Below are 26,427 nucleotides of genomic sequence, written 5' to 3' on the forward strand. Positions count from 1 at the left end.
CTCTGTTTGTGTATTGTGTATACATATTTCATATATGTTTGTGTGTGTGTGTGTGTCTGTGTGTGTGTGTGTAATCTCTGCTCTGTTTGTGTATTGTGTATACATATTTCATATATATGTTTGTCTGTGTGTGTGTGTGTGTCTGTGTGTGTGTGTGTGTGTGTGTAATCTCTGCTCTGTTTGTGTATTCTGTATACATATTTCATATATATGTTTGTGTGTGTGTCTGTGTGTGTGTAATCTCTGCTCTGTTTGTGTATTGTGTATACATATTTCATATATATGTTTGTCTGTGTGTGTGTGTGTGTGTGTGTAATCTCTGCTCTGTTTGTGTATTGTGTATACATATTTCATATATATGTTTGTCTGTGTGTGTGTGTCTGTGTGTGTGTGTGTGTAATCTCTGCTCTGTTTGTGTATTGTGTATACATATTTCATATATATGTTTGTCTGTGTGTGTGTGTGTGTGTCTGTGTGTGTGTGTGTAATCTCTGCTCTGTTTGTGTATTGTGTATACATATTTCATATATATGTAGTGCAGGTGTACAATGTTCTGTGACCTTTGAACTGACACACAGCTTCCCACACTATGGCATTAGTGTTAGCACTCATGCTGGCTTGCCTCAGGGACCTACAGTAGCGATGTCAGTCACCTGACAGCTGGGCCAGCCACCCAGATCCCCACCCCTCCCGCGACCATCTCTCCCTTGTGATCTCACTCTGGAGACAGCCTTTTGCTCTCCCCTCCCCCAATAAACCTCCTCCGTTTAGGTCTGTCGTGTGTTGTAATTTTTAGTGGCACACCTTGGTTCACTGCCAAGGGCACGCCCACCCCTCCCAGCCTTCGCCCCTCACCATGGCGGCTGTTAGCCTGCTCACACACTTCTCTTCCTCACCTTGAGGCAGTGTGGATGTGGGAGGGGCTTCATCTCGGCTGGTTCACACCCAGGTTTTCCAGTACAGCTTCACACTCACCTGAAGGATGACCCAGTGTCCCCCTGCGGCAGCTTTCTCCAGTGCCATTTCAGCCACCAGCTCCTGACCTTGCCCTAGAGACACGTTGTGGAACTTTCCAGAGTCAATGGTAAAGCCGAGTCTTTTGCCTGTTGGGGATAGCACATGGGGAGGGGGAGGGGCGGGGAGAGACAGTTCACTGAGGAGGAGGGCCTGCAGTTCTCTGGGCGCAGCTGCCCCCGACCGGCACCTTCCTAGGTGTCCTAATGACCTCTTCACTGTTCCCATGGTTATTGTGGGCTCTCTTCAGATCCTCCTACAAGCATTTGGAAAAGCCCGTGGACGGCGGTGTTTTTATGCTAATGAAGCTGTTGACATTTTGATAGATGGCAGCATTGTTAGCGAGCTTTCTAAACTCCCGAAGGCGTAGGAGTTTTTCCCTCAGAAAAAGAAGCAACATGTGGCGGAAATGGCATCTGTTTGGAAGGGGCTGGCTCAGAGGGTACATGTGGCGGCTCTCACCTTGTGAGGCCGCATTTAAATGGAGCCCAGGCAGGTCGCAGCTACATTAACCTGGCATTCCTGGAGCAGGATGTGGGGAGCAGCAATCCGGAGCTCAGAGCCTCGCAAACTGAATAGGCCCGCCCTAATGACCATTATTTAGTCGCAGGGGGTACAAGATTACACGAGCATGGAGAAAATTGCCCTCTGGCCCTCATATCGTCAAAAGGTGGAAAACAGTACAAAAGAACCTTGCATTGTGCCAGCCAGATGAATGCGCCCTCGGGGAGGTGCGCCGGATACAGGGTTGTTAGTTGTGCATTTCCACACACCCAATCTCCAACAAATAAAAAAAGATAGCTGAACAGCAAGGGCGGGCAGGGCTACAGACAAGGGTGGGGTGGAGGGGAGAGGTGGGGTGAGGGTGCGAGGTGGGAGGTAGGGGATGGAGGGGAGGTGGGGGATGGAGGGGAGGTGGGGGATAGAGGGGAGGTGGGGGATGGAGGGGAGGTGGGGGATGGAGGGGAGGTAGGGGATGGAGGGGAAGGGCCAGAAAACCTCCTGGCCACTCACCAAGCACCTCCAGGTCTTGGAGGGCATCCACGCCGGGAGACAGGATGAAGAAGAGCGGCGTGGTGGGGCTGCTCTCTTCAAATGCTTTGCCTAGGTCCAGCCTCGTCCTCTCCACATACTTCGCACCTAGCTTCTCTTCTACAAAATTTCTATTTAAGAAAAGGACATGCGAGAGTGGAACAAAACCAAACCACAGCAGCCCCCTCCCAACAGAAGCAAACAAAAACCTGCATGGCCGATTTCCAACTTGAAAAGTGTCACTCCATTCTCGGTACAAGAAAGAAACAAACGGTGTTTGTGGGAAGAGGTGTCTGTTGGGGATGGCTGCAGGACTTGAGAACTGAGAAGCCCATGTTGCATCTTGGGGTCCCCTTCTGAGCACCAGCAGCTGTCCGCATATGGCTTTTTAGCCCCCAAACTCATGCCAGATTCCCCCATTACTTATTAATAGTTCATTAGATTTGCCACAGTGCAGTTTTCCAGCCTGCTGGGCTTCTCATGAATATACAAATGCTTTTCGGAGTGTTTCCAGGAGGGAAGTGCAATTAGGCAGGGATTATTTTCCGCACCGGACCTCGCAGAAAGCCTGCACTGCGGAGCAGAACCAACTTGTAAGGCAGGGTTCCACAGAGGTCTCTGCAAAGCCAAAACTGGCCAAACTAGACAAAGCACAGGAAAAGACCCGAGACACACGGACACTGTGGGAAAATAATAGCACTGGGGAGATGAAGTTAAGAGCGCTTTGGTTGGTGAATTCAAATGAAAAGGGGGCTGGTGTGAATTAAACAGCTTATTACCACTCAGAGGCCAAGCGGGCAGAGAAAAAGAGCCCTGAAGCTGCCCTTGGATCGTGGTTTCCGCTTTGGAAGTGTGATGGCTGTAAAGTTACAGGGCTGTGAGCAGCTCCCGGAGGAGAGCTTGCTTTCTGTTTGACATGCACAACCTTCCAAATCAGTGAGCACACAGTGGTGATGGAAATGGACAACGTATGTGACCTCCCACTCTGCTAACACCAGACTTTCTACGGATATGAGCGCCGTTTCCTCATCCCTCAAACCCAACTCAGGATCGGGCTTTTTGGAAGGGTGTGCTGAGTGTGCACATAAGCCAGCCCTCCACTAAGATTTCAGAACTGAAATCTAGCAGAAGTCCCCCTCAGCTCAAGGACACAGTTTCCATGTCAGCCTGTCTCGCTGGAAAGGCCCACGGCTCACCTCAGTGCGTATGTCATCCTGTCAGGCCGCAGCGCTCTCAAAATAATCAGTTTCTGGACCAGACTCTTCTTCTTCCATTCTTGCGGCAACCGTTCTTTCTCTGGACACTCTGATTCGACCCATTTCTTCCACTGCTTGGCAGATCCTTCCACATCTCGGTCTAGGCCTCGGAATCCTTCCATGAGGGCGACCGCCTGCAACACAGCATGACAGAGCCCTGCTCAGTTGCAGGGAATGCCAGGGACATGCCGCACCTTGGCAGGCACGGGCAGTCCTGTACATGGTCCAGATTTCCTGAGGGTTTCCCTGTCCTGCCTGGAGCTGAGGTTCATGGCAGCCTCCAGGTTGCTGGCCTTGCTGAGTTTGCTCAGCGAGGAGCCATGGCAGGAGATGGGTGGGGGTGAGTGTGTCAGTGATGAGAAGAGGTGTGGCACAACTTATTTTCCAACTCTGACATACTGTCTGCAACCACACTCCTTTGCTGAAGGCTCCTGCTGGTTGGCCTCTTCCGTTGCTCTCTTCTCAGTAATGTTTTCTTTTTCTTTCCTATTCTTGGTTGTCTGTCTTATTGTCTTCCTAACCCAGCCCTTTGTGCCATCTGTTGAGACCCTGATTTATGACATGTTTCAAACCCATAATTCTAAAGTGATAACTGAATAAAAATCCAACTTTCTAACCCTGCCACTAGGGCTTGTCACATGGCTCAGCGGTTGATGGCACACTGCTCTGGCAAAATGCCGAACACCATCCCCCGCATCCGAACTGGGCCCCTAAAGTCATCTGCAATCCAAGGTCCAAGGGATCCAGTGTCCTTTCTGGACTCACGGGACACCTGCATTAACACACATATGCGCGAGCGCACGCACACATGCACACACACACGCACACATACACAGACTCACGCCATTTTTAAAAAAATCTAAAAAAAACTAAGTGTTTCCATGCACTAAAAATAACTTAGGTATTTTCTTCCTAGAACCAAAAATCAGAGCAGAGCTTAGTGTGTGTTGACCTTGACCCAGAGCCTGAGAGATGAAAAATTCTCAACAATAAGATCTGGCAGAAACAGACTGAGGATAACTGGGCTGAAAGATGAGAAATCATTTCAGCTCAGACAAATGTATTATATGTGTACGCGCAGATGTGTATGTGATGTGTGTGCATATGTGTATACATGCATGTGTACTTATATACATGTGGAAGCCAGGAGTATATCTGGGTATCTTCCTTAGCCGCTCTCCACATCATCATCACATTATTATTATTTATTATTATTATTTTGTCACTCTCCACATCATCATCACCATCCTCATCATCATCACCATGATTATCATCATCACCATCATTATTGTCAACACCATCCTCATCATCACCATCCTCATCACCATGATTATCATCATCACCATCATTATTGTCAACACCATCCTCATCATCACCATGATTATCATCACCATCATCGTCATCACTACCATCACCAGGGGATTCGAGACAATGTGTAGCCCTGGCTGTCACTCTAGACCAGGCTGGCCTTGAACTCAGAGATCTGCTTGCTTCTGCCTCTTGAGAGCTGGGATTAAAGGTGTGTGCCACTACCATCTGGCTAGTCCACTTTATTTTTTGAGGCAGGGTCTCTTTTTGAAGTTGGAGTTTACCAATTCAGCTCTATTTGCTGACCAACAAGTTCCAGGGATCCTGCTGTCCCTGCCTACCCAGTGCTGGGATTACAAATGCACTGCTACCACACTGGACTCTGCGGGCACTTTACCAACTGAGCCATCTCTCCAACCCAGCTTAACCACTTCATCATAAGAATAAACTACTGTATTGTGCTATTTCAAAATCCATGGAGAAAAGGCGCTGAACTATAATAAAAATGAAACAGAACAAAGAAACTAGATTTAACTAAATTAAAAATGATCTTTTATATCCTTTGATTTTTATCAAAGGTCATGACTGACTACATATAATTACTAGGGAGTTTCTCTCCCATACACAGACCAAAATCTCCTTTATCTTTGGATGAGAAAACAGCCAAGTGGATAATACAAAGTATATACCATGTTTCTACAATGTAAGTGATGTCTATATTATCTTTATCTTATAAATTATCTTTCTACATTAAATAAACCTATTGCTTGAAAAAAAAGATTTAAGAATTGAGAAAGCAAATTCCTCACGTACCTTAACAGCACTCCATGACTGAGCAGTTAGAAAATCAACAGGGCTTGAGTATGTGTGCTCAACTGTGAACCGAAGCAGGAAGTCCAGCTCAAGGGGGTCAATCTCATTCCTTCTCAGCAAAATCTTGAGAACACACATGTGCAAAAGAGAAACTGGTTTTCATCAGCATGACAACACAAGGAGCTGCTGCCACTAACCAGGCATGGCTGCTGAGAATCCGAGCAGCGTCTACTGTGCATTTGAAATAGACTCAGATTGCGCAGATGACCTCAAAACTCAAACCAGCAATGACTAGGAAATATTCATGAGGGTTCATTTTCTCCCAGTTCCAACGCCTACAGCAATAAACAACAATTGAAGTTGGCTTCTATATCTTCTCAACTGGACTACCACTAAACGCAAGTTTATTTCATCAGAATCTGGTGTCATCTCCCTCCTTATCAGGGCCTTGTAAGCAAATCTTTACATGTTTATGTGAAAAAAAGACAAGAAGGTTTCACCAAAACCTGGAGCATAAGGCTTGGTGGAACTTCTTTTACTATTTATTGCTCTAGAGAATCTATTCTTAATTGACAAATTATATATATATAATATTATATATTGACAAATTATATATATATATAAAATAAACTTTTATATATATAAGTTTGACACATGGCTACATCATAGGAGGGCTAAATTAAGCTAATTAATGTATTGCATCATGTAATGCTAACTGTGCACAGCGGGATCTGTCCCGCCTAAGGCAGAAGCTCTGCTGTTAGCAACATGGATGAATCCATGTATGACTTTTTTTAAGGACTTTGAGAAACTCAGATCTGGACTCGTAACCCTGACCTAGGGAAGTTCGTTCATAGGACCCAAGAAGATGCACAGGGCACCTCACTGGTGTTTCTTCGAGTCACGGTTCTCAGGTCCCCAAACCAGAGCACTGGGGCAAAAGCCGTCACACACGCAGGCTCCCAGGGCATTTGGGTTTCCCTTCGGCAGGAGGAAAACGCACAGTACACAGAGGTGTCAGGCTGGGGTCTCGGGGCAGCCCTGGTGACCGACAGCCTCACCTGGAAGGCCATCTGGGACAGAAATGTGAGCTTGTCCTTCTCGAACAGTGCTTGGCTGGCGTAGAGGAAGGCGGCGTGGGTGATGCTCTCAGTCAGGACGCAGATGCGAGCCTGAGTCTCCTCCACCTTGTCGGCCTGCTCAACAGCCCGGCGGAACAGCATGTTGAAAGCCTGGCAGGGTTGATGCAACTGTTAGAGGGTGGAGTAATGCTTGGGTGTCTAGCTAGCCCGGATACACTGGGTGCAGTTTATACTTGCTCTGTGGAGACAGAGGACAAGGCAGGACTCTTACTGAGGCTGACACAAGCTGCTAAAACAGTCTGAGGGGTTCTGCCGTACAGAAAGTGTCCATTTATTTATTCAAGGTTTGAGGTCATGAAAACCTGTGTGTGTGTGTATGTATGTGTGTGTGTCCACATATGTGCATGCATATTTGACGGTCTTCTGTTATTTACCCCTGCCTGGCCTGGAACTCACTTTATAAACAAGTGTAGTCTTGAACTTATGTCAATCCTATTGCCTTTGCCTTTGAAGTGCTAGGATTTAGGAGTGTCCCTATGCTTAGTTCCTGACCGTTACTAAAATGATTCTACAAAATCTGTTTACATTTCCTTCTCAGTAGTCAGACCTTCTTCTCCTCTTTCATGCATATGCTTCAGTTACCTTCAGACTATGTGTAAACTAGCTGTAACATTTTACCTCTGGAACTGCTTTCAATGTACAGTAGTATTAAAGCATGTCAGCAGCCTCACGGCCTTCTCACCCAGCAGAACTGAGTCTGTGGGCCTTTGCCAGCTCATTCCTTCCTCCCTCTCCGAGGCTTGGCAGCCACCGCTCTGCTCTGTGTTCACGTGAGTGGAGTCATGCGTGTTTATCTTTGCGGCTGCTTCATTTGTTTCACCATGTCATGGCATGCCTTGGGGTGTCCATCCTTCCTCTGAAAGGCTGCCCGGGGTTCCACTGCACATGTGGGCCGCTTGGTAACCCACTCATTGGCTGACAGACACGTGGGTGGTCCAGCCGCTGGCTCACTGGAGTATCACTGCTGGGAAGACGGGTCTGGGGCTCTCTTCAAGGGCTCTTTCTGTAAATCCAGCCAGAAGTGGGGGTGCAGCTGGCTCACACTGCCACTGCATTTTTAATCTGTGAGGAAATGCCACCTATTTTCCACGGATGCAGAACTGTTGACATCTCCAGGCAGCACATCTCCAGCAGTGAGGAGACTCCCCTGCACATCTTCACCGATCTTGCTTTCCCAGTAGCCACCATAAATAACTGCTGTGCGGTTTTGACTCAGTCTCCCTAATCAGTGATATTGAACATTCTGCATATTCTTGTTGGCCACTTTCATCTCTTCTGTAGGGAAGTGTCCACTCAGGTCCTTGGCATGCTTTTATCGGGTTCTTTGTCCTTTTTTTGGGGGATGTGCTGTGATTGCTGTTGGGGTTGGTCTCGTGCTATCTATTCTAATGTTAACCACGTTCCCCTCTGTGGTCTGGTTGCTGTTTTTGCAACCACACATGTATGTACCCCAAATGACATTGCAAACTTGCCTCTCTGTTTGACCAATAAGATGCCAGCACACTTGGGTAAGCTGGATGTCTATGTGTGGCCTAGGTTTGAAGGCTTTGGGAAAGGAAGAAGGAAAAAGGTGGAGGAGAAAGGAGAGTGGCCATGGGGTAGAGAAGAACCACACGGCCTGCAGGAAGGATTCTGAGAACAGCATGGGAAGGAATGGCCCAGACGAAAATATAAGCAAGTAGTTATGGAATTACTAAGAGAAAGTAATCCGGATAACATTGATTAAAGCAAATGGTGCCGAAGACAATGAGATAACGTAGGTGGAATTATCTGTCCGGCCCAAAATAAAATAAGGCAAACCTAAAGCCTAACAGGGGTCTGCGTCTTTACTGATTGTGATAGCAGGTTAGGGAACACTGATGTAATAATTAAAAGGCTAAGAATAAGAATTATTTAAAATTACCACAACTGATTGTTATTTCTTTGTTTTGAAAGTACTCTTAGTATGTATTACTTTATTTCATGTCTGGTCACATGAAGATGGATGGGCTTGCACACAGCTGTGTCTCCACATGGACGTATTTTAAGTATGAGAGAACAGAATGATTTGCTTCGTAGTATGTATGTGAAGGGGAAATCCTATGATGTCAGATTCACAAGATATGCACTGGCCTCACGAGTGTTCCGTAAGTGCTCCACTGCTGAGCTGAGCTCAGCCCTCTTCTAGCCATCGCTACTGACTCTTCTTCATGCACAAGTGTTTGGAAGCCAGAGGTCAACCTCAGGACTTATTAATTGGATGTTGTCAACCTTGTTTTGTGAGATACGGTTCACCACTGGCCTGGAGCTGCCCGTGTTGACTGGTTAGCATGCTGAAGGAATTAAGCTGTCTCTGCCTCCATCTTTGAAGACTCACAGGACGGCTCTGCAGTACCTGGGTCCGGCTGGGCATCTGTTAATCTGGGCTGCCATTACTGGTCTAGTCTTCTCATTCTGTTCATTCACTGTTGCTGTTGTGAAACCAGCCACACTGTGCTCCTCACAGGCATTTGCATGATAGTTACATGCAGTTACACAGCAGGAGGCATGCCGGTTATACTCAGCTCCTTGGTACATGGGGGCCTGAGGCTGCAGATTCAAATCACACCTTCCTTATGCTCACTTCTGAGTCTTCTGTCATCTGCTTGAGGCCTCCCACTGGCTTCTTTTTGCACAGAGAGTACCATCTAGATTTCGTATGAGCCTAAGAAGTTCTACAGGATCAGGTCCAAGCTGCGTTCCTGTTGGGGTCTGTCTCATAACCCTTGTGCCCCTCACACTTGTTACCCTCTGGCCAGAGGTGGGTCTTCAAGCCTGGGCCCTCATTCCTTTAATGCCTTGCCCAGCCCTATTTACCCAGCACTTGCCAGGTAGCCAATTCCTCCCTCTCCTTCAAGTGCTAGCTAAAATGCTACTTTCTTTGGAAGGCTTTGCCTGGCCTCTGATAAAGTAATTCCCTATTTATTACTATATGCATCTTTTTATAAGTCTATGTGTTCATTAATGATAACTCTGACCACCTACAAATGGGATTGTTTTCTCCTTCTGCTTTCTGGGTCCAGGGGATCAAATTCAGGTTGTCAGACTTGGTGGGCCCTGACCTGCAAAGCCAATTACTTAAAAATCTGAAATGAACATAGTGTTTGTTTAAGGAATGAACCACAGCAATAACCGACATGTTGGAGTGTTTTAAACAACACTTGCTCCGTACGGAGCAATGAAAACACAAACCAGAAGCTTTTACATAAAATCCACTCAGGTAAAGCTGACTGATGACTGCACAGGATGCGTTGCTTTCCTCGTTTGAATCCCTGGGACGCCCATACATGGTGTTACGTTGTGGTGTTGGAACAGTGTGGCAGTCTCCCTCCCTCGTCTCCCTCACTTCCTGCTCCCCTAGGAGTCTCCCCTCCAGAGTCTCTTCTTTTTCAGTGTCCCCTGTGCCTTTGCCCACATTTATTATAAACAAAACAAAACACATGGGTGGTGATGGCACACGCCTTTAGTCCCAGTACTTGGGAGGCAGAGGCAGGTAGATCTCTGGGAGTTCAAGGTCTACAAAGTGAGTTCTGGAACAGCCAGAGCTACACAGAGAAAGCCTGTCTCTAAAAACAAATAAACAGAAAACAAATGAAAACAACAAGACAGACAAATAACAACAAAACAACTAAACAAAAGACAACCTATGCTGACTGCATGATCAATGATTTCATGAGTATTCGTTTCAAAACTGACAGCAAGAATAAACAAACAAACAAACAAACAAACAAACCCAAACACTTCGCAAAGGCAGAACCACATGACATACAAAGCCTGGCCTTTGGAGTCAAGCAGGCACAAGCTGAAATCCTGTTTCTTATAATCACAACATGTAAAATTTGGGGGCAGTTTGTTTGACATCTGAAAACGTTACCCTTTTTGACGAGGAGAAAACTTCCACTTTCTTGGGATGCTTGAGTATCTGCTACCATAATAGCTGCTTCAAATGCTCTGCCCCTCCGGCATGGCACACACCTGTGATCCTAGCACTCAGGGAGGCAGAGGCAGATGGATCTTTGTGAGTTCAAGGCCAGCCTGGTCTACAAAGTGAGCCCAGGACAGCCAGGACTACACAGAGAAACCCTGTCTCAGAAAAATAAAAACAAAACCAACCAAACAAAAAATGCTTTGCCCCGTTCGTTCTCCCTTTCTTCCGGGACTGTTTGGAAATAAATGCTTAATCTTCAGGGGAAAAATGTCAGGGTTTCTGGAGTTGTGGGTTTCCCTGCCCTGTTCCGCATTACCTTCAAGGAGAACTGGTAGACTGGGTTGATCTTCCGGAGGTTGCTGATGACGAAGTACAGCAGAGAGGCCCTGGAGGCTACCGGCCTGTAGCACTCGCGAGTCTCGTTGATCTTGTTCTCATTCTCTCTGGCTTCTGTCACCTGTGGTGGATCAAATGGCAGCATAAGTCGTCCTCCCCTTTCTAAACAGATTCCTGCAGTGGAAGGACCCTTAGGAGTATTTGAAATGAGCAGCTGTTACTACGTGCCCCTGACACTGTGATCACGTTTGGAATTCCAGGGTTTGGAGGCTGAGCCCGGAGCAGTCCTGTGAGTTTGAGTCTGCTCTGCACTACCATGGGGTATCCCAGATCAGCCTGCTGTAGAGAGCAAGACCCCTGCTCAGAAAAACAGAACGAATTACCTGAGCCATGCCAGCGAGATGGCCGCCGCAGGGAAAAGGGCTTGCACACGAGTCCAGCAGCCTAAGCCAGAACCTGGGCACATGCTGGGTCAGAAAACCAAGTCTAGAGGGCTGTGCGCTGATCTCAGACAGCGTGGTACATGGGAGCCCACACTGCCTCCGGTGTGCACGCCAAACACAACACATATCCAAACAATAAACAACAATTCAAAATAAAGTCTTACATCTATTCTAAATAACCTTTTCCCGTGACTGCTCTCCAGTGGGAAGGGATATCGTGCTGGCTGCTTTCTAGCCTATAGATTTAAATGATGCTAATTGTTTCGACTGCAGAATCTGCTCTGAGTAATGTCACCTTCCCGCCTCCCTCCTCTTGTTCAGGCAGGCCTTAATAAGCCAGCGATATCGCCTCCCAGCGATGGCTCTTAAAGGTCTGCCAGGTCAATGCAGCGCCCGTGGTTTTATTAGGCACAGGGCTACAGATGCAGCCGAGGTGAGCGGCGCACGCAGTAGCCACGGTCCGAAGAGCCTCCGTGTGAGGGCTGTCTCCACCCGATCCCGCAGGGCCACTCACACGGCCCCTTTATTCTCACTGGTTAGCTTCCGGCCACATCTTCTGAGACACTGTATCTCACCATCAGTTAATATATTCACTTCTGTTTGGGGGTCAAAAATGCCCATTTCTAAAAACGAACAAAAACCTATTTCTTTCTTTCTCTAGGAACACATGCTGCTGGCCCAGGGCAGCTTTAAGGGGCTGCGATATTTCCCCCTAAATGCTTCAGTGGCCCTGACTAGTAACGCGCGTGTGTGTGTGTGTGTGTGTGTGTGTGTGTGTGTGAAGGGAATGCAGGGCAGAGGGAGGCAGCTTCAGGGTGAGACAGTAGGAAGACAGAAGCCGTGTTTTACGAGACAATTAGATGGTAGCCTCAAAGCTAAGACTTAATTTACTTAATTGCCCTAATCTTCATGATCTCCGGAGCCACCTAGAAACCTGTTACTTAGAAGGAGAGGGTAATTTGGAACTCTCTTGGCTTAATTTAAGGCACACACCCTGAATGTATGGCCACACAGCCCCACTGGATGATTAGTGGATCATTTTGTAATGAGGATGGGTCGCAAGGCAAGTAAGAGTCCAATTCTGATCCAGACTGTGCAATGTTAACAGTGGCCACTTGTGAAAGTCCAGAGTGCACAAAACACACGTGGCCCCGTGTGAACCATGCCACTCAGTCACCAGGAAGCTGTTCAAGGGAAACAGTTCTGGAAAAATGCCCTTTTCCCAGGTGCTCACAGGACCACCCCACTCGGCTTCCTGCCACCAGAGGCTTCATTCCTGAAGCGTTCCGTATGTTTACACGGATGCTGAGACTCACAGCCAAACATGGGGTGAGGCGTAGGGAGTCTTATGGAAAAGTCAGGGGAAGGACAGAAGATCTAGAGGGGACAGGAGCGCCACAAGAAGACCAACAGAGCCAACTAACTAGGGCACAGAAGGGCCCACGGAGACTGAAGCACCAACCGAGGACCATGCACGGACAGGACCCAAGCCCCCTACACAGATGCAGCCAATGGGCAGCTCCGGCTTTATGAGGGTTCCCTAGTAAGGAGAGCAGAGGCTGTCTCTGTCATGAACTCTGTTGTCTGCTTTCTGTGGGGCCCGCCTTGCCAGGCCACAGGGAAGGAGGACATGCTGGGTCCTGATTCGAGCTGGTGAGCTGGGGTGGGCTGTTGTTGGCTTCCTCTTCTGAGGAGTAGGAGGCAGGGGATAGAAGGAGCGGGGGCGGGGCTGGGAGGAAAAGAGGGAGGGGTAAAATGGATAAATAAATAATTTAAACAATTAAGAAAAGCTTTCTCTAAGGGCCAGCATGCTGGGATGTTATTTACTGGAGCTGAGCTGCGCCCTCCTCTGTTTTAGCTCCCATATAAACCAGCAGGCTCCAGTGAGGGTCGCACAAGGAAAATGATCTGAATGACTGGATCTGTGTGGAACTTCAAGTACAAATCAAGCCACTTCCACTCTTAACGCCACGCCTTAATCCGAGTATTGAGGACTACTCGTTAAGTGTCCGGAGTACAGAACAAACCTGCCTCCCCAGGGGAATTGCCGGACCCTGATTAAACTGTGTGGCATGAAATCCCCAGAGGGAGGTGGTGATAAGCCAGCTATGTCAAGATGCTTCCTGAGTGTGGAGAGTTAAAATGTTGCACACACACCCCCAGCCTAATCATCTTTTGTTATACTTAGTCCCTTGAAAGCCATTCATGGCCCGTATACCCTCGTCTGACCGAATATCATTGTGGCCACCTTTAACGAATTCTCAGCAAGCCGCTAGCTTCTTCTACCAGCTTCAGAGCTAAGAATGCAGTAGGTAACAGCCGAGCTCATTGTCGAGTTTTCCCTGTTGGCTGTAACCCATCCACTAATGCCTCTCCCACCTGTGCTAAGTGCTCAGGCTTGTCATTTCTTATCGGTTGCTATAAAAACACTATGATTCTGTTACTGCATTGGGTGACAGTATTGGGGTAACCTGGATCTGTGCTCCCACGCCATGGGCACACATAGCTGGCTCCAGAGTCAACTCCCTTACTTCTGGGGCCAGAGGACTGTTTTTTGTGCTGACAGCCATCATTCCAGCGGAGGCAGAGCGCTGGACCGGCCAGGCGGTCTCTGCCGCCCTTACCTTGCGCTCTATCTCTGCTGCGGTGGCCTTGGTGGTCTCCAGGCGCTCCACCAGGTCAGTGTCGTCCAGGAAGCTCCCCTCCGCAGCGGAGAGGCGTAGGAGAAGGTCGTCCTCAAGCTGTCTCAGCTCTATCTTAAAGTCATTTTGGTGCTTGGTCAACGCCAGCTGACAGGAAATGTTAGGAATGGCGGTTAGGTCTCTGCCTGTGCAGGCCAGCTCCCATAACCGGAGTCACAGAAGCCAGTTCAGGCATGGTAAGAGAACACAGAAAGCCACAATGATCACAACTGTGAAAATCTCTTTTAAATAATTGAGACAGCATGTTAGCATCTGGTTACAATCCAAAGTTCAGCGTCTGGGCACTTTTTTAACATCAAGAACCTCTCAGAAGACTGTTTTAGAAAATAACAGAAATTTCTCACTTATGTTCTGACGTTTAAACAGTTTGGAAGACCTGTTATGAGGAAGACTTCACAATACGGAAAATGTGTGCAATTGTCTCTCACCTGGGCCAACTGACGCCAGAACAAAAGGACAGGCAAGTACAGAGAGTCACAGTTTATGACACAGATACAGTGTAAAAGCTGTAATACCGGCCTTTGAAGGAGAGTAAAGCCTTCGTGGGCACCCAGGGGAGGTCATTCACGGGCAGGCTGCACACTGCTACCTCGGGAGGCAGGCCACATTCTCGCAGTAACGACAGAGAGTAAACCACAGCTGCCTTGAGGAGGGGTGAGCTCGAGGAAACTGCCATCATTTAGACAGGCCCTCCGCCCACGGCCACAGCCCCCTCCTGCCCTGGCCAAAGCCCACGGCCTCCTCCTGCCCTGGTCAAAGCCACCAGGGGGAAACGTTACCAAAGCTGATGTAAGAGAAGGGCAATGACATACCATGGCAGCACCAAGGAAGGGTTTGAAAAGGTGAAGGGGGGCCTTGGCGGCCAGAGACCGTGGCGTGGGCCTAGTCGTGCTATCTGAGGTTTAATCAGAACATCATCCAGTGTGTCTCCTTCAGAACTGCACCTGCCAGGTCTTCCTTAATAAGAGTGGGTCAAAGAGAGAGAGTGTCAAGACACAGGCTGTGTTCAAAAAGGAAGTTTTTGTTTGCTTGAGAGAAAAATCTGAAATAACAGAAGAAAACCAGCAAACCAAAAAGAACACTGGAGGGAACTGAAGCCTGTGGCTCCCACGCTACGGCAAATGTTAAACAGACCAACGTCCCAGCCCTACAGACAGGAGCGGCCACACAGAGCCGACAGGTGCTCTCACGGCAGAGGCGTGGTCTCCAGAGACAGCATCAACCTAGAGTAAGACTTGGACATGGCTGTCTGTCAGCTGCTGACTTACAGAAACAGTTTCTGCCAGGGGCCAGCAGCCACACCAGCCTGGGGCTCAGAAGCCCTCCACAGCCACCACACTGGATCCAGAGAGGACAATGGCAGCCGAAGAACACAATACCCACACAGCAAAGACAGAGCAGACACCAAGAACCACCTCAAACGCTATTACTAGATGCCAGCATCAAGCTGTGAACACAGACAACACGCTTCCATCAGAGTCTAGTAACTACTAGAGTAGGCCCCAAGCAACCCAATACGGCTGGAGATCAAGACAGGGACTGTGAAACAGGAATTCTGAGTACGTCCAAGGACCTTCAAAGGAATTCCAACAAATCCCTTAATGAAGTCTGTGAGAGCACGAACAGTTGAATACTGAAAACAGTTCAAGACACGGAAGTAGAATTCAACAAAGGATCAGAACCAACAAACAAAATCCAAACTGAAATAAAACTGGACATGAAAAATTTAGGGTATCAAACAGAACCCCTAGAGATCAGTGGCTTGCTGGGCTATCGTCAGAGGCACGGCTTCTCTCAGTAGACAGAAAGTATCACAGAGACCCCCACAGGCACAGAGACAGGGGAGCAGCTTAGTTTTCAGCGGAGTATCTTCATCAAACCACCTGAGGAAACACGTGGAAGAGGAGGCAGGAAATTGTAAGAGCTGGCGATGATGGACAGCTCCAGAGAAGTGTCTTCAAGACACAGCAGGTCAACGCACGTTAACTCACAGAACGAATACGGCAGCCTGCACAGGCCTGCACAGGTTCAGCCAGAATCCCAGCCCTGAGAGAGGAGGCAAGCAGGGTCCCTCCCCTACCCAAGAAGCTGTCTTTAATTGATATCCACTGCAAAGAAAAACACCAGTTTTTCCCCAGAGTTTTCTGGGCTGGTCCACAGTGGGCTGCACCCTCCTACATCAGTTGGAGATCAAGCAAATGACAGCTGAAGCTAACCCCGACAGGCTCCAGGCAGAGACCTGGTCCATCTCCACACGCAGCCTGGCCCCAGCTACCTGCTGTCTCCCAGGACGATTTCATCTTAACTTTCCACACGTGTCTACACTTTCCTCAGCTCTAGAACCCCGCCTCACAGAGCAGCGTTTGGTACGTCATGTGTGCAGAAGGCCAGCGAGGACATTCTGGGGGCGGGAGAGTACGTTCTGGGGTGACGCTCTAAGATTTACCTTTAACCGCTCCAAGTCTGGCCGCTCAATACTGACCACCTCTGCCAGCAGCTGGGCTTCGAGCCCATCTTCTGTGACTGTGAAGTTGAGGAGTGTCGTCTGGGCCTGCAGTTCTGGCTTATAGTGCGGGTTTGCCAGCGTTGTATGGAGGATGAGCCGGAAGTTCTTGTTAAATTCGCATTCTTTGTCGCCAATCCTGATGTACCTGCGTGGACCACAGCAGACACTCAGGACATCCCTGGAGACCATGAGCATGGGGTGCCCTTCCATCCTTGATTCTGTAACACTCCTGTACGGCAGGCCAGGGCGAGGGATTCCCAGTTACTCCCGGTTTTCCTAAGTCAGAGGATACCTCTTCGTGTGTGAACTGGCGACAGTGTGGCCACGCAGCTTATGTTGCTCTGACGACCAGCAAATGGTGGCTTTCATTGTGCTCTCTGGGATTAAGCTTATATCAGATTGCTATTTCCTACAGCTGTATTATTTTCATGTGAAACCATAGGAAAACACTGTTCTTCTTGATGGATAGAATGAACGTGCCTGTGTTGATATAGATATGTATATATGTATATATATATATACACATTAATCTATGTCTGCACTGAACTACATTACTATGTAAAAGTGGAATATTTTATTTGCCAAAATATTAAAGACTTGTGCATGCTATATCCTTAAATGATACACCGTCTCTTTTATTATATTAACATAGTATTACAATATTAAATATAGTAGCAATATGTTGATAGTTATGTTTCAGAAGCTAAGCTATTAAAATACACACTTAGCGCGATCATATTCCAGCTTTTCTGGCTTATGTTCTCTTTTCTGCTATGAACCCACTCTGAGGAACAAGCAGATGAGTTCTTCAATTCAGGTGACAGGCACACAAAGAAAAGTTAAACTCAGAGATGCATCAGCCCTTTGCTTTGGTGAGCAAAAATTTACATAAGATTGGAGTGCAGTTAAAGCAAGCAGCAACTTCTCACTCCCACTTAATCTTATTAATCTTAATCAATATTCTAGAGTCTTCACTATCGTATGTGCAGTTTTGCTTTTTGAGGTCCCAGGGACTGAGCGCATAGCCTCAGGCACTCTCCACAGGCACTGTACCACTGAAAGCATCTATTGCTCTCCCTTTACTTTTCATTTTTAACAAGTGTCACTAAGTTGCCCAGGCTGGCCTTGAACGTGTGATTTTCCTGCCTCAGCCTCCTAGGTAGAGGCTGCATGGTCAGCACTGCTCGGTAAAAAACTGATTGCTGAAATGCTCTGATGGTCAACATCATGAAAAGCCCGTGTTGCTACTGATCTAAAGACAGAATGCTGTATAACTCAGGAGAGAAATCTACGTGCTGCCCGTCTCACGACTTCCGGTGAGAGGGTATTTTGTTAACTTTGGAAACTGAGCGTGCAACATCTAGAATCTGTTTCTAACCATTAAAACAGCCGAGTTACTCAAAATGCCAGGTTGTGTCAACACCTGGAATGTTGGCCCTGCTCTTCTGCAATTGTGCCTGACCGAGTAACGATCACCCTCGGATGGTGACCGAGGTACCTCTCCTCCACTCACCGTAGCTGCAGGAAGTTTTGACACTCTGCTCTAACGTGTAAAGATGATAAAAATGATCATTTTCCTATACCACTCTTACTTTAATTAGCTGGTTGATGAGACGAGTGACTCAATTAAATTTTGTTTAAATTTAACACTTGCAGTAAAAAACCTGGCAAGTATTAAGCCTGAGGCTGTAGACGGCCGGCCAGCCACCTCAGGGCCAGCCTCTGTGGGGCTGCAAGGTGATGGCAGTCACTGCGTCCCGCTTCGCTTCATCTTTGCTTTGTCGTTCTTCTACAGGAGGAAAAAGGGCCGTTCCTCAAGCACCCCGCTCCTAAGAGGTGTGTGCCTGTGGGACGCGCCCCCCTCTTTAAGCAAAGACAAGGACAGTTTTGAATGAAGTATTGACATCCCTGCTTGAACGCTGAGAACCATGGCCAGTGTTGGCTACTTTGTGGGTTCCTTTCTCTCTTCCACCCTTCTTCACCCACTTACTTCTTCCCTTTCAACCCCCAACACTAGATTGGAGAGAAAAAGGAACAGAGGAGAAGGGGTGGCTGTAGTTAGACTTCTTCCTGATGATTAGGGGTATCTAGTCCTTGGGGAAAATGACTGCGCAACAAACCGAAACCACCAGCAACCAACCAACCAGCCACACCACACCTACAGTGCTCTAGTATTAGCATATCTTCTGAAAAGTCCCCAGAATTCCAAATATCACACCTCTGCAGAAACTGTCTGCAGCTGCCAAAACCATGCCTCTGCTAGAGCACGAGGCAAACCACACTCGGGTGCTGTGAAGCAGCCCCCAACTCCCATAGCTGAGATAAAACAAAAACATATGGCCAAATAGCTCTTCCCCCCCCCCCCCCCGAGACAGGGTTTCTCTGTGTAGCCTTGGTTGTCCTGGACTTGCTTTGTAGACCAGGCTAGCCTCGAACTCACAGAGATCCGCCTGCCTCTGCCTCCCTGAGTGCTGGGATTATAGGTATGTATCACCACGCCCAGACATTTCTGTGTGTTTTGAAGAAACCAAAAGTCCAAAGTTCTCATTACAGAGAACATTTACAAGTGGATGGATCAAGCACACTGAGCTAGCTGATGGTCATGGTGGCCTGAGCTCTTGTTTTGTAGGCTAAGTGTCAGACATGTGTTCACAGTGACATGGTGATACCAGGCTTGTATCACGGTATAGGATACGTGTGTGTGTGTGTGTGTGTGTGCACGCACCATCCTTTTTTAAATAGCAAGTGAACACTGGTACTATGCCTACTATGCCAGGTTCTCAGAGAGTATCTAGCTATTCCCAAGGCCAAATTAGATTTCTGCCTTACAAATATTACTTCCTAACAACAGGCATCGTGAGCACGGCATTTTAAGTGTAGAATCAGTCATTCCTCTGTGTGTCAGAGGCCCATGATGCGACAGGCGTATGTACGAAAACCTGCTCGATCAGAGGACAGGAAAAAGGCAGGAAGAGATTGCTCTCTAGAAAGGAGACACAAATGTCACCATGAAGACAAATGGGAAGTCACAGAGGACCACACAGCACAGAATTCTGCTGATATGGACCTACCAAACCCTCAATGCATGGCGGGCATGAAGGGAGCAAAGAATCTTCAGGGCTTTTCTCCAGGGAGACACACAGGCATCCCACAGCACAGGGAGGATGTTGAACTGAGGAGTGCTTCGGAGAGGTCACCATGGCCACAAGGAGAAGGCAGTCAAACCTGAATTTACCTTGACACGTAGGGAATATGCATGTTTGTGTATTCTCACAGCTCCACCAGACAGACAAACTGCCAATGTCACAGATAATTTACTTTCGGAAGCAAGCAGCAAACTCCAAGTTCCCACCTCTCTGAGAACCAGCAGGATCTCACAAGGCAAATCTCACTCCTGACCCTCCAATGGGCTGTGGTCAAAGGGCAGGGACAATAAAACACACACAGGATCCTATTAGTCTAGGTGTGCCCAATGTGTGTGCCACATACATGGATTTTATGGTTAGGTACTAGGGTCTCATCTCCAGGATATCTCATTATGTCTACATGATAACACCAAATTAAAAAAAAGTCTCAAACCGAAATGCTTCTGGCTCTCGTGTCTCAAATGAAGACACTGCCTGCAGGTAGTGTCTGCGCCTCAGCAGGAAATCTGTCTAGAAGAGACTGGCTGATGCTTAGTGCGAGAGCATCTGAGTGTCATCTCTGTGGATCTCTCCAGCTATTGTATGTGCCCACTGACAACCCTTCTTTGCTCGTGGGTCACACTTTGCAGGCTCCCGGCTAATTCCCTCTCCAGAGGACCATGTCAGACGGTATGACTTCTGCTAAAAGCCTGGCCAAGCCAATGGTTCTGAGAACTCTCTACCGATAACCTCCCTCCAGACTTCCAAGGACAATTCAGGAGAAAGGTCAGCATTAAGTGTGTCTGTCTCACAATGTCATGAACGTAATGAAGGTTTTAGCTGGTTAAATATTTAGCCAAATAATCTGCTTTACAGCAGGTACTCTGTAATATACTCAAGGTTACCCATATCTCCCTTGTGTACTATGTGCACTGTGAGGCATTTGCAACTTCAGCTTAAGAGCCACGATGTGTATCTGCTTTGCCAGGCCTGAGTTTTCCCTATGACAAGCCAGAGGGGCTGCAGAGGTAATTCAGGCAGCAAATGCTTGCTGTGCCAACGGGAGGGCACAAGTTTCACCCTCAGCGGCCACAGAATATAAAGAGATACCTGTCTGGTACACGCCTGTGCCCCTAGCTCTGGGGACTCGGAAGCTGAGGGAATCCAGAGACTTGCTGGTGAGCCAGCTAGCTGAACTGGCGAGCTCCAGATTCACTCTCCAAAGAATAAAGGTGGCACACTGTTAGAGACAATGCTTAGTATCAAATTCTGGTCTCCACACGGAGGTGCGCACACACACACACACACACACACACACACACACACACACTATAAATAATAAATTAAAAATAAAATCGTTACTGAAGGATGGGAGTTCTGCAAACAAACTGGGTTTTCACATCTTGCTTCAAGTATCGCTTGATAGCTGTAGGTTTCCCAGGGACAGTAAATTATCCTCAATTGGGGTGTTTATGATCTATGAAAGGCAAAAATTGCAGAACTACACAGTGGGCTTATCATTGCTGCTAGGTTAATTTCTGGTTAATCTCCTACCTGGGAAAATTAAACAGTCTGTGAATGCTTTCTTCTACTCTGAGAACGCTAACACACAGCAGCGTTAACCTGAGGGGCGGGAAAGCAAACAGACACATGTTCTTGCTCCTGAGAAAGGCACAAGGTTGACAACGTATACAAGGCAGCTGGGGCTCGCTGGAGCGGTGAGGAGTGACGGAGAAAGAACAAGTGCAGACTTCTGCTTAAAGCAAAGTCTGTCTGAATGTGTGTCCTGCCCTGCCGCCCTGAGGGATGGAATATCTTGTCCTTGCCACCACTGTCACAGCGTGACTCGTGGGAGGAACTTTCGAGTCTGGGGTACAGTTGTTCATGGAGGGCATTTTTTACAGCCTCCCAAGGAGCTGGCTACCCTGCCCCTCCCCTTCTATGGATGACACTGGCTGGTCTGGAGGTGAGGACTTATTAGCACAGCTCAGAAGTGAATGAGATGGTTTTTCCCAGGGAAAATGCCATGGTCCAATTGGCCAGGACACAGTGTGCGTCCAGGGCATTCTGGCTCCCCGAGCTGAGAGGTGACTTCCCTGCGAGCCTTGCCTCTCTAGAGTCTTCTTTTTATGGACTCAAAGAGCTCATGACTTGCCCAAGGTCACTGCTGCCTGGCAGAGCTGGGACTGCTGGGACCCTGGTGTCTAGATGCCAAGGATAAAATCGACCTCGCTGTGTCCTGTTGCAGGCTAATTTGTGCTCATGGAGGCGGCCTGTGGCATCTGTCACCTGGACCCCCTGTTAATCACAGAGGGGAGTGGGGGGGCACAGCTGACCTGGGACCGGCCTGAAGCAGCTAGAGGAAAACCAGACAGGCGTTGGGGCACATGACAAGCTGACCTTTGCTTAGGAATTCTGTTGTTTATGAAGGAAAATGGCTGTGATTACTCAAGTACCCAAACTTGTTTAGATCTGTAATCTCTGGTAAACATTTTTTGTATGAATTAATTTATCTCTTTTAAAAACGTATGTGAAAGTTACAGACCTCTGGCTTCTAGGAAGAGCAAAGGATATTTAGTGGAATTAATGATTCTGAAATGATGACAATCTGCAAATGCATATTAACCAAAATTCAGCTTTTATGGGTCAGGTTTGAATAAAAACCAGGAATACTGGGATCTAGAAATTCAAAGTTCTTTAAAACCCAGTTCAAGAGTGTTTTGGAATGAAGAGGCATTTCATTGCCTCAAGCTGTGGAAGGTCACGATCACGGGGTGTATGCACACCTCGCTTTGAGGACACATGGGCAGGGTCTACTGACTGGCTTCACAGCGCTTCCATGACCACCTTGTACTAACGGTGGTTGCTACCGGAGACTCCTAAAACACAGTCAGAGGCCTTCACCAAGCTGAGATTCTGAAAGCGGAGGTTCCAATGTGGACTTCTCATAGCAAGGCCCAGCAGGGCAAGACACCCCTGAGGGTAGGATGATAGCACTCGTGTCGCTAGTAACCAACAACTGTCTAATCTGACGTAAGGCAAAAAGGAGAGAAAACATGCCTGGTGCCTGGAGCTAGTGAGCTCACGGATCTTAGAGAAGAGCTGTTACTACCATGCTAACAAACATACAAAGTTCCTTGCTGAAATCTAGACACTTGTCTTACCCACAGGTAACTGTAGCTCCTATCACTCAACAAAGAAGTTCCTCTTTACAGTGGAGGAAGACATTACAGAAAATCACGCTAGGCCAAATGCGGAAAAGAACTACCATGGGGCACACTGCCCTACAGGACACAGCTCCGCTCCTGCTCCTTGGGTTCAGGCAAAATCGCAGAGGAGGGGCAGAGAGACGGTAAGAGGCAGAGAACCAGGAAATCTGCCACAGCTCCTAAAAATGACAGACGTGCTTCAGTTACAACAGCTCAGCAGTGTGGCTGCCCAAAGCAGGCCTGCGGCCACAGCAACAAACATGCTGAAACGGAGGGGAAACTCACACGCCCTCCACAGACTCGGAGAACTACAGGCAGCTAGGGAATGCCGAGCGCCTCCAAGATGGTTAGCCAATACCATCTCAGTCCCGAGATCATACACACACGAGCAACAGAAAATGGACTCGGCAGGATGTGGTTATGTTTTATGCAGCATGTGTTAAAAAAGAGGTCATGAAGCTGAGAAGAACTGGGGTCACAGAGACATGAGAAGAACTGGGGTCACAGAGACATGGAGCGTCTGGAGGGAGTGGGGGGAGGAAAAGTATAATGGAGCAGGGGGCAGACACAAGCTTTCAAAGAGGACATAAAGCCAATTGTTCAGTCCTGATTCTGTCATAAATTCTTGGTTTGGGTGGTGGATAAAATAGAATTTTATTGCTTCTGAAAGTGTAAAGTCTAATGTGAAGCTTCGTATTTCAGTGCTACTTCCAAGCTCATTAAGTTGAAGAGAATTGGTGTCTGGTTCATTTTGGTGTGTCACGCTTTCATTTATTTGCAGATTTTTTTTATAATAAATTTTATAAAAGTTTAAAACAGATCTGAGGAATGCCACAGACTATTCTAGACTCTTTAGAGCAAATATGTCTCTGAATCTCAATCCTCCTTCATTCCCAAGCCTCATCCTTGCTCTCACATCATATACATCCTGAGTTTTGAAAAAAACAAAATAAAACAAAACAAAAAAACTATTCCCCTGCTTCTCTCCCCAAAATTAAAACAACAAAAATAAAAAAATGTGGTTGTACTGGCTGGTTTCATGTCAAAGGAGCCTCAGCTGAGGAAATGCCTCCATGAAATCTAGCTGTAAAGCCTTTTCTCAATTAGTGATCAGTGTGGGAGGGCCCAGCCTATTGTGGATGGTGCCATCCTTGGGCTAGTGGACCTGGGTGCTATGAGAAAGCAGGGTGAGCCTGGCAGTGGTGACATGTCTTTGATCCCAGCACTCAGGAGGCAGAGGCAGGTTAATCTCTGTGGGCTTGAGGCTAGCCTGGTCTACAGAGTTCCAGGAGAGCCAAGGCTATACAGAGAAACTGTCTCAAAAAAAAAAAGAAGGAGAAAAAGGAGGAGGGAGAAGAGGAAGGAGAAGAAGAAGGGGAGAAGAAGCAGAAGGAGAAGAAGGAGGAGGAGAAGAAGAAGCAGAAGAAGGGGAAGAAGGAGGAGGAAGAAGAAGGAGGAGAAGGAGAAGCAGCAGCAGAAAGAGGGGAAGAAGAAGGAGGAGAAGAAGAAGAAGGAGGAGAAGGAGGAGGAGAAGGAAAAGAAAAAGAAGAGAAGGAAGAAGAAGAAGAGGAGGAGAAGGAGGAGGAGGAAGAAGAAGGCAGGCAGGCTGAGCAGGTCGGTCATGGAGTACAAGGCAGGAAGCAGCATCCCTCCATGGCCTCTGTATCAGGTCCTACTTCCAGGTTCCTGTCCTGACTTCCTTTGGTGATGAACAGCAATGTGGAAATGTAAGCTGAATAAATCCTTTCTCCCCAACTTGCTTTTTGGTCACATAGAAACCATAACTAAGACAGTGGAGTGTTCTCTCCCTCCTTCCTCCCTCCCTCCTTCCCTTTCTCCTTCTCTCTTTTTCTTTCTGAGACAGGATCTCATTGTGTTTTCCTGGCTGGTCTAGAACTCACTTTGTAGACCAGACTAGGCTGGAACTAACAGGGCTCCGGTGGACAGCACTGCATGCTGCTGGCGGAGGAGGTGTCTCCGTCTCTGGGTGCAAATCTGCACACCAGGGGTCTCCTGCATTGGCTAGAGCCACTTTCTGAACAGCACCTTCACCTCTCTGAATGACGGGAATCAGATTTCTGACGTGGCCTGCTGTTTTGAGTGCCACCATCACTGCTTTTCGTAGATATCCAAAACCAAACAGGGAAAACAGCATGACCTGTTTACTGTAAGGGCTGGCTCCCTTGACAGGGCTGGCTGCAGATGGACCTTTGCTTGTAAAGGATTTGGGGCTTGGAGAGGAACTGCCTAAAGATACTGCGCAGTGTTCCATAGAAGGTTCCCTTTCTAATTTGGCCAGTTCGGGTAAAGATAGAAGGCAGGCTTTATGGTAAATAAATAATAGAGTCCCAGTACTTGGGCGTGAAGTCGCACCCCAGAGAGGAAATCAGCTCTCAATGGACATCTAAAAGCCCGCTGTTCACCCCGCTGTTTAAAACGAATGCCTGCGTGGCCACAGAGCAAGGCCCGCAAGCTCAGGGGTGTGAGCCGTAGCTTAGCAACCCCAGCAGGAGGGCTCGCTCTCGCTGGTGAACCAGCTTCTCCTGAAAGGCTGAGGCTGAAAGCCTCGCAGCTGGCAAGCCCCGAGGAGAGGGAGGAAACCCAGAAGGAACAGAAAGGAGTTAATCTGCTCGGTTCTTCACACAAGTGCGCACAGGTAGCCGGCGTGTGCCTCTAGATAAAAGCTGGCTTCAATCGGAATTTCAAAATAAAACAAAAAAAAAAAAGAAGCTTTAGAACTCCAGGTAACACTGCACAGAACAACAAAAGGTAAAAAGCAAGTTAAAGAAAATTACCTCCCTTGAAATAGGCGCGCGGGCGCATCCACACTCAGGCCCACCATATTGAAATACTATAGCACGGTGTCAAACCAAGAGTCCTGTGGGTCTTGGCCCCTTTGGCCCCCTCTAGTCCCAAGGTGCTCACATCACGCTTCATAACAGCAGCAAACTTTCAGCTGTGAAGCAGCAGTGAAAATAATTCTGTGGTGGGGGATCACCACAACATGAGAACTGTGTTGAAGCATCGCAGCACTGGGAAGGCTGAGGGCTGATGGAGAGGACTGCTTTTCTGGGGACTCCGAAGCGCTTTGTTTCTTTTAAATCTGCAGCAGGGTTTGCTAACCACCTTCAGGTAAAATCTAAGCGCCAGACCCTGTGGCAGGGAGACACAGAAGCCCTTCTGTGACCGCTTATATTCCCTTTAACTACCTGGACTAAGGTAAAACGGAAAAGGCTCCCAGCACTAACAGCTTCACTTGGCAGTTAGAAGACAGGGGAGACCAGAATGCCGAGTTCCGTTACTACAAAGCAAGAGTGAATTCAGAGCGGGACTGACTCAAGACTCCGCCACACAGGTCTACACCTGACCATGACGTAATTCCGTCATTCCGCCTTCAGCGGAACATTTAATAACTGGACACTGGCTGACAAGGCAATTTGTATTAATGTTAACACCACCAAGAGGAAAGCCAGTGATTACAAGACAAATGTCAACAGAGGTTGACTCTTTTTACTGTATTATATCTGTAAAATGAAAATGTGTATTAAACAGCTAATACATCTGTTAGCCAATATTGGGTCTCTTTCTAAGACAG

General features: G+C 47.8%; 1 protein-coding gene across 1 annotated transcript in view; it reads right to left on the minus strand.

Annotated features, from left to right (window-relative positions):
* Dnah11 (dynein axonemal heavy chain 11) overlaps window positions 1-26,427 on the minus strand; it is a 266,833-nt gene that overhangs the window by 37,529 nt on the left and 202,877 nt on the right. The window contains exons 66-73 of the mRNA XM_060388295.1: window positions 16,439-16,643; window positions 13,915-14,079; window positions 10,828-10,968; window positions 6,485-6,655; window positions 5,424-5,546; window positions 3,243-3,436; window positions 2,029-2,177; window positions 976-1,103 (exon numbers count right to left, since the gene is read on the minus strand). Of these exons, the coding sequence (XP_060244278.1) occupies window positions 976-1,103; window positions 2,029-2,177; window positions 3,243-3,436; window positions 5,424-5,546; window positions 6,485-6,655; window positions 10,828-10,968; window positions 13,915-14,079; window positions 16,439-16,643 (1,276 nt within the window). The remainder of the gene's footprint in view (window positions 1-975; window positions 1,104-2,028; window positions 2,178-3,242; window positions 3,437-5,423; window positions 5,547-6,484; window positions 6,656-10,827; window positions 10,969-13,914; window positions 14,080-16,438; window positions 16,644-26,427) is intronic.

This window comes from Meriones unguiculatus, chromosome 7 (genome assembly GCF_030254825.1).
Source record: "Meriones unguiculatus strain TT.TT164.6M chromosome 7, Bangor_MerUng_6.1, whole genome shotgun sequence".
Taxonomy (NCBI): domain Eukaryota; kingdom Metazoa; phylum Chordata; class Mammalia; order Rodentia; family Muridae; genus Meriones; species Meriones unguiculatus.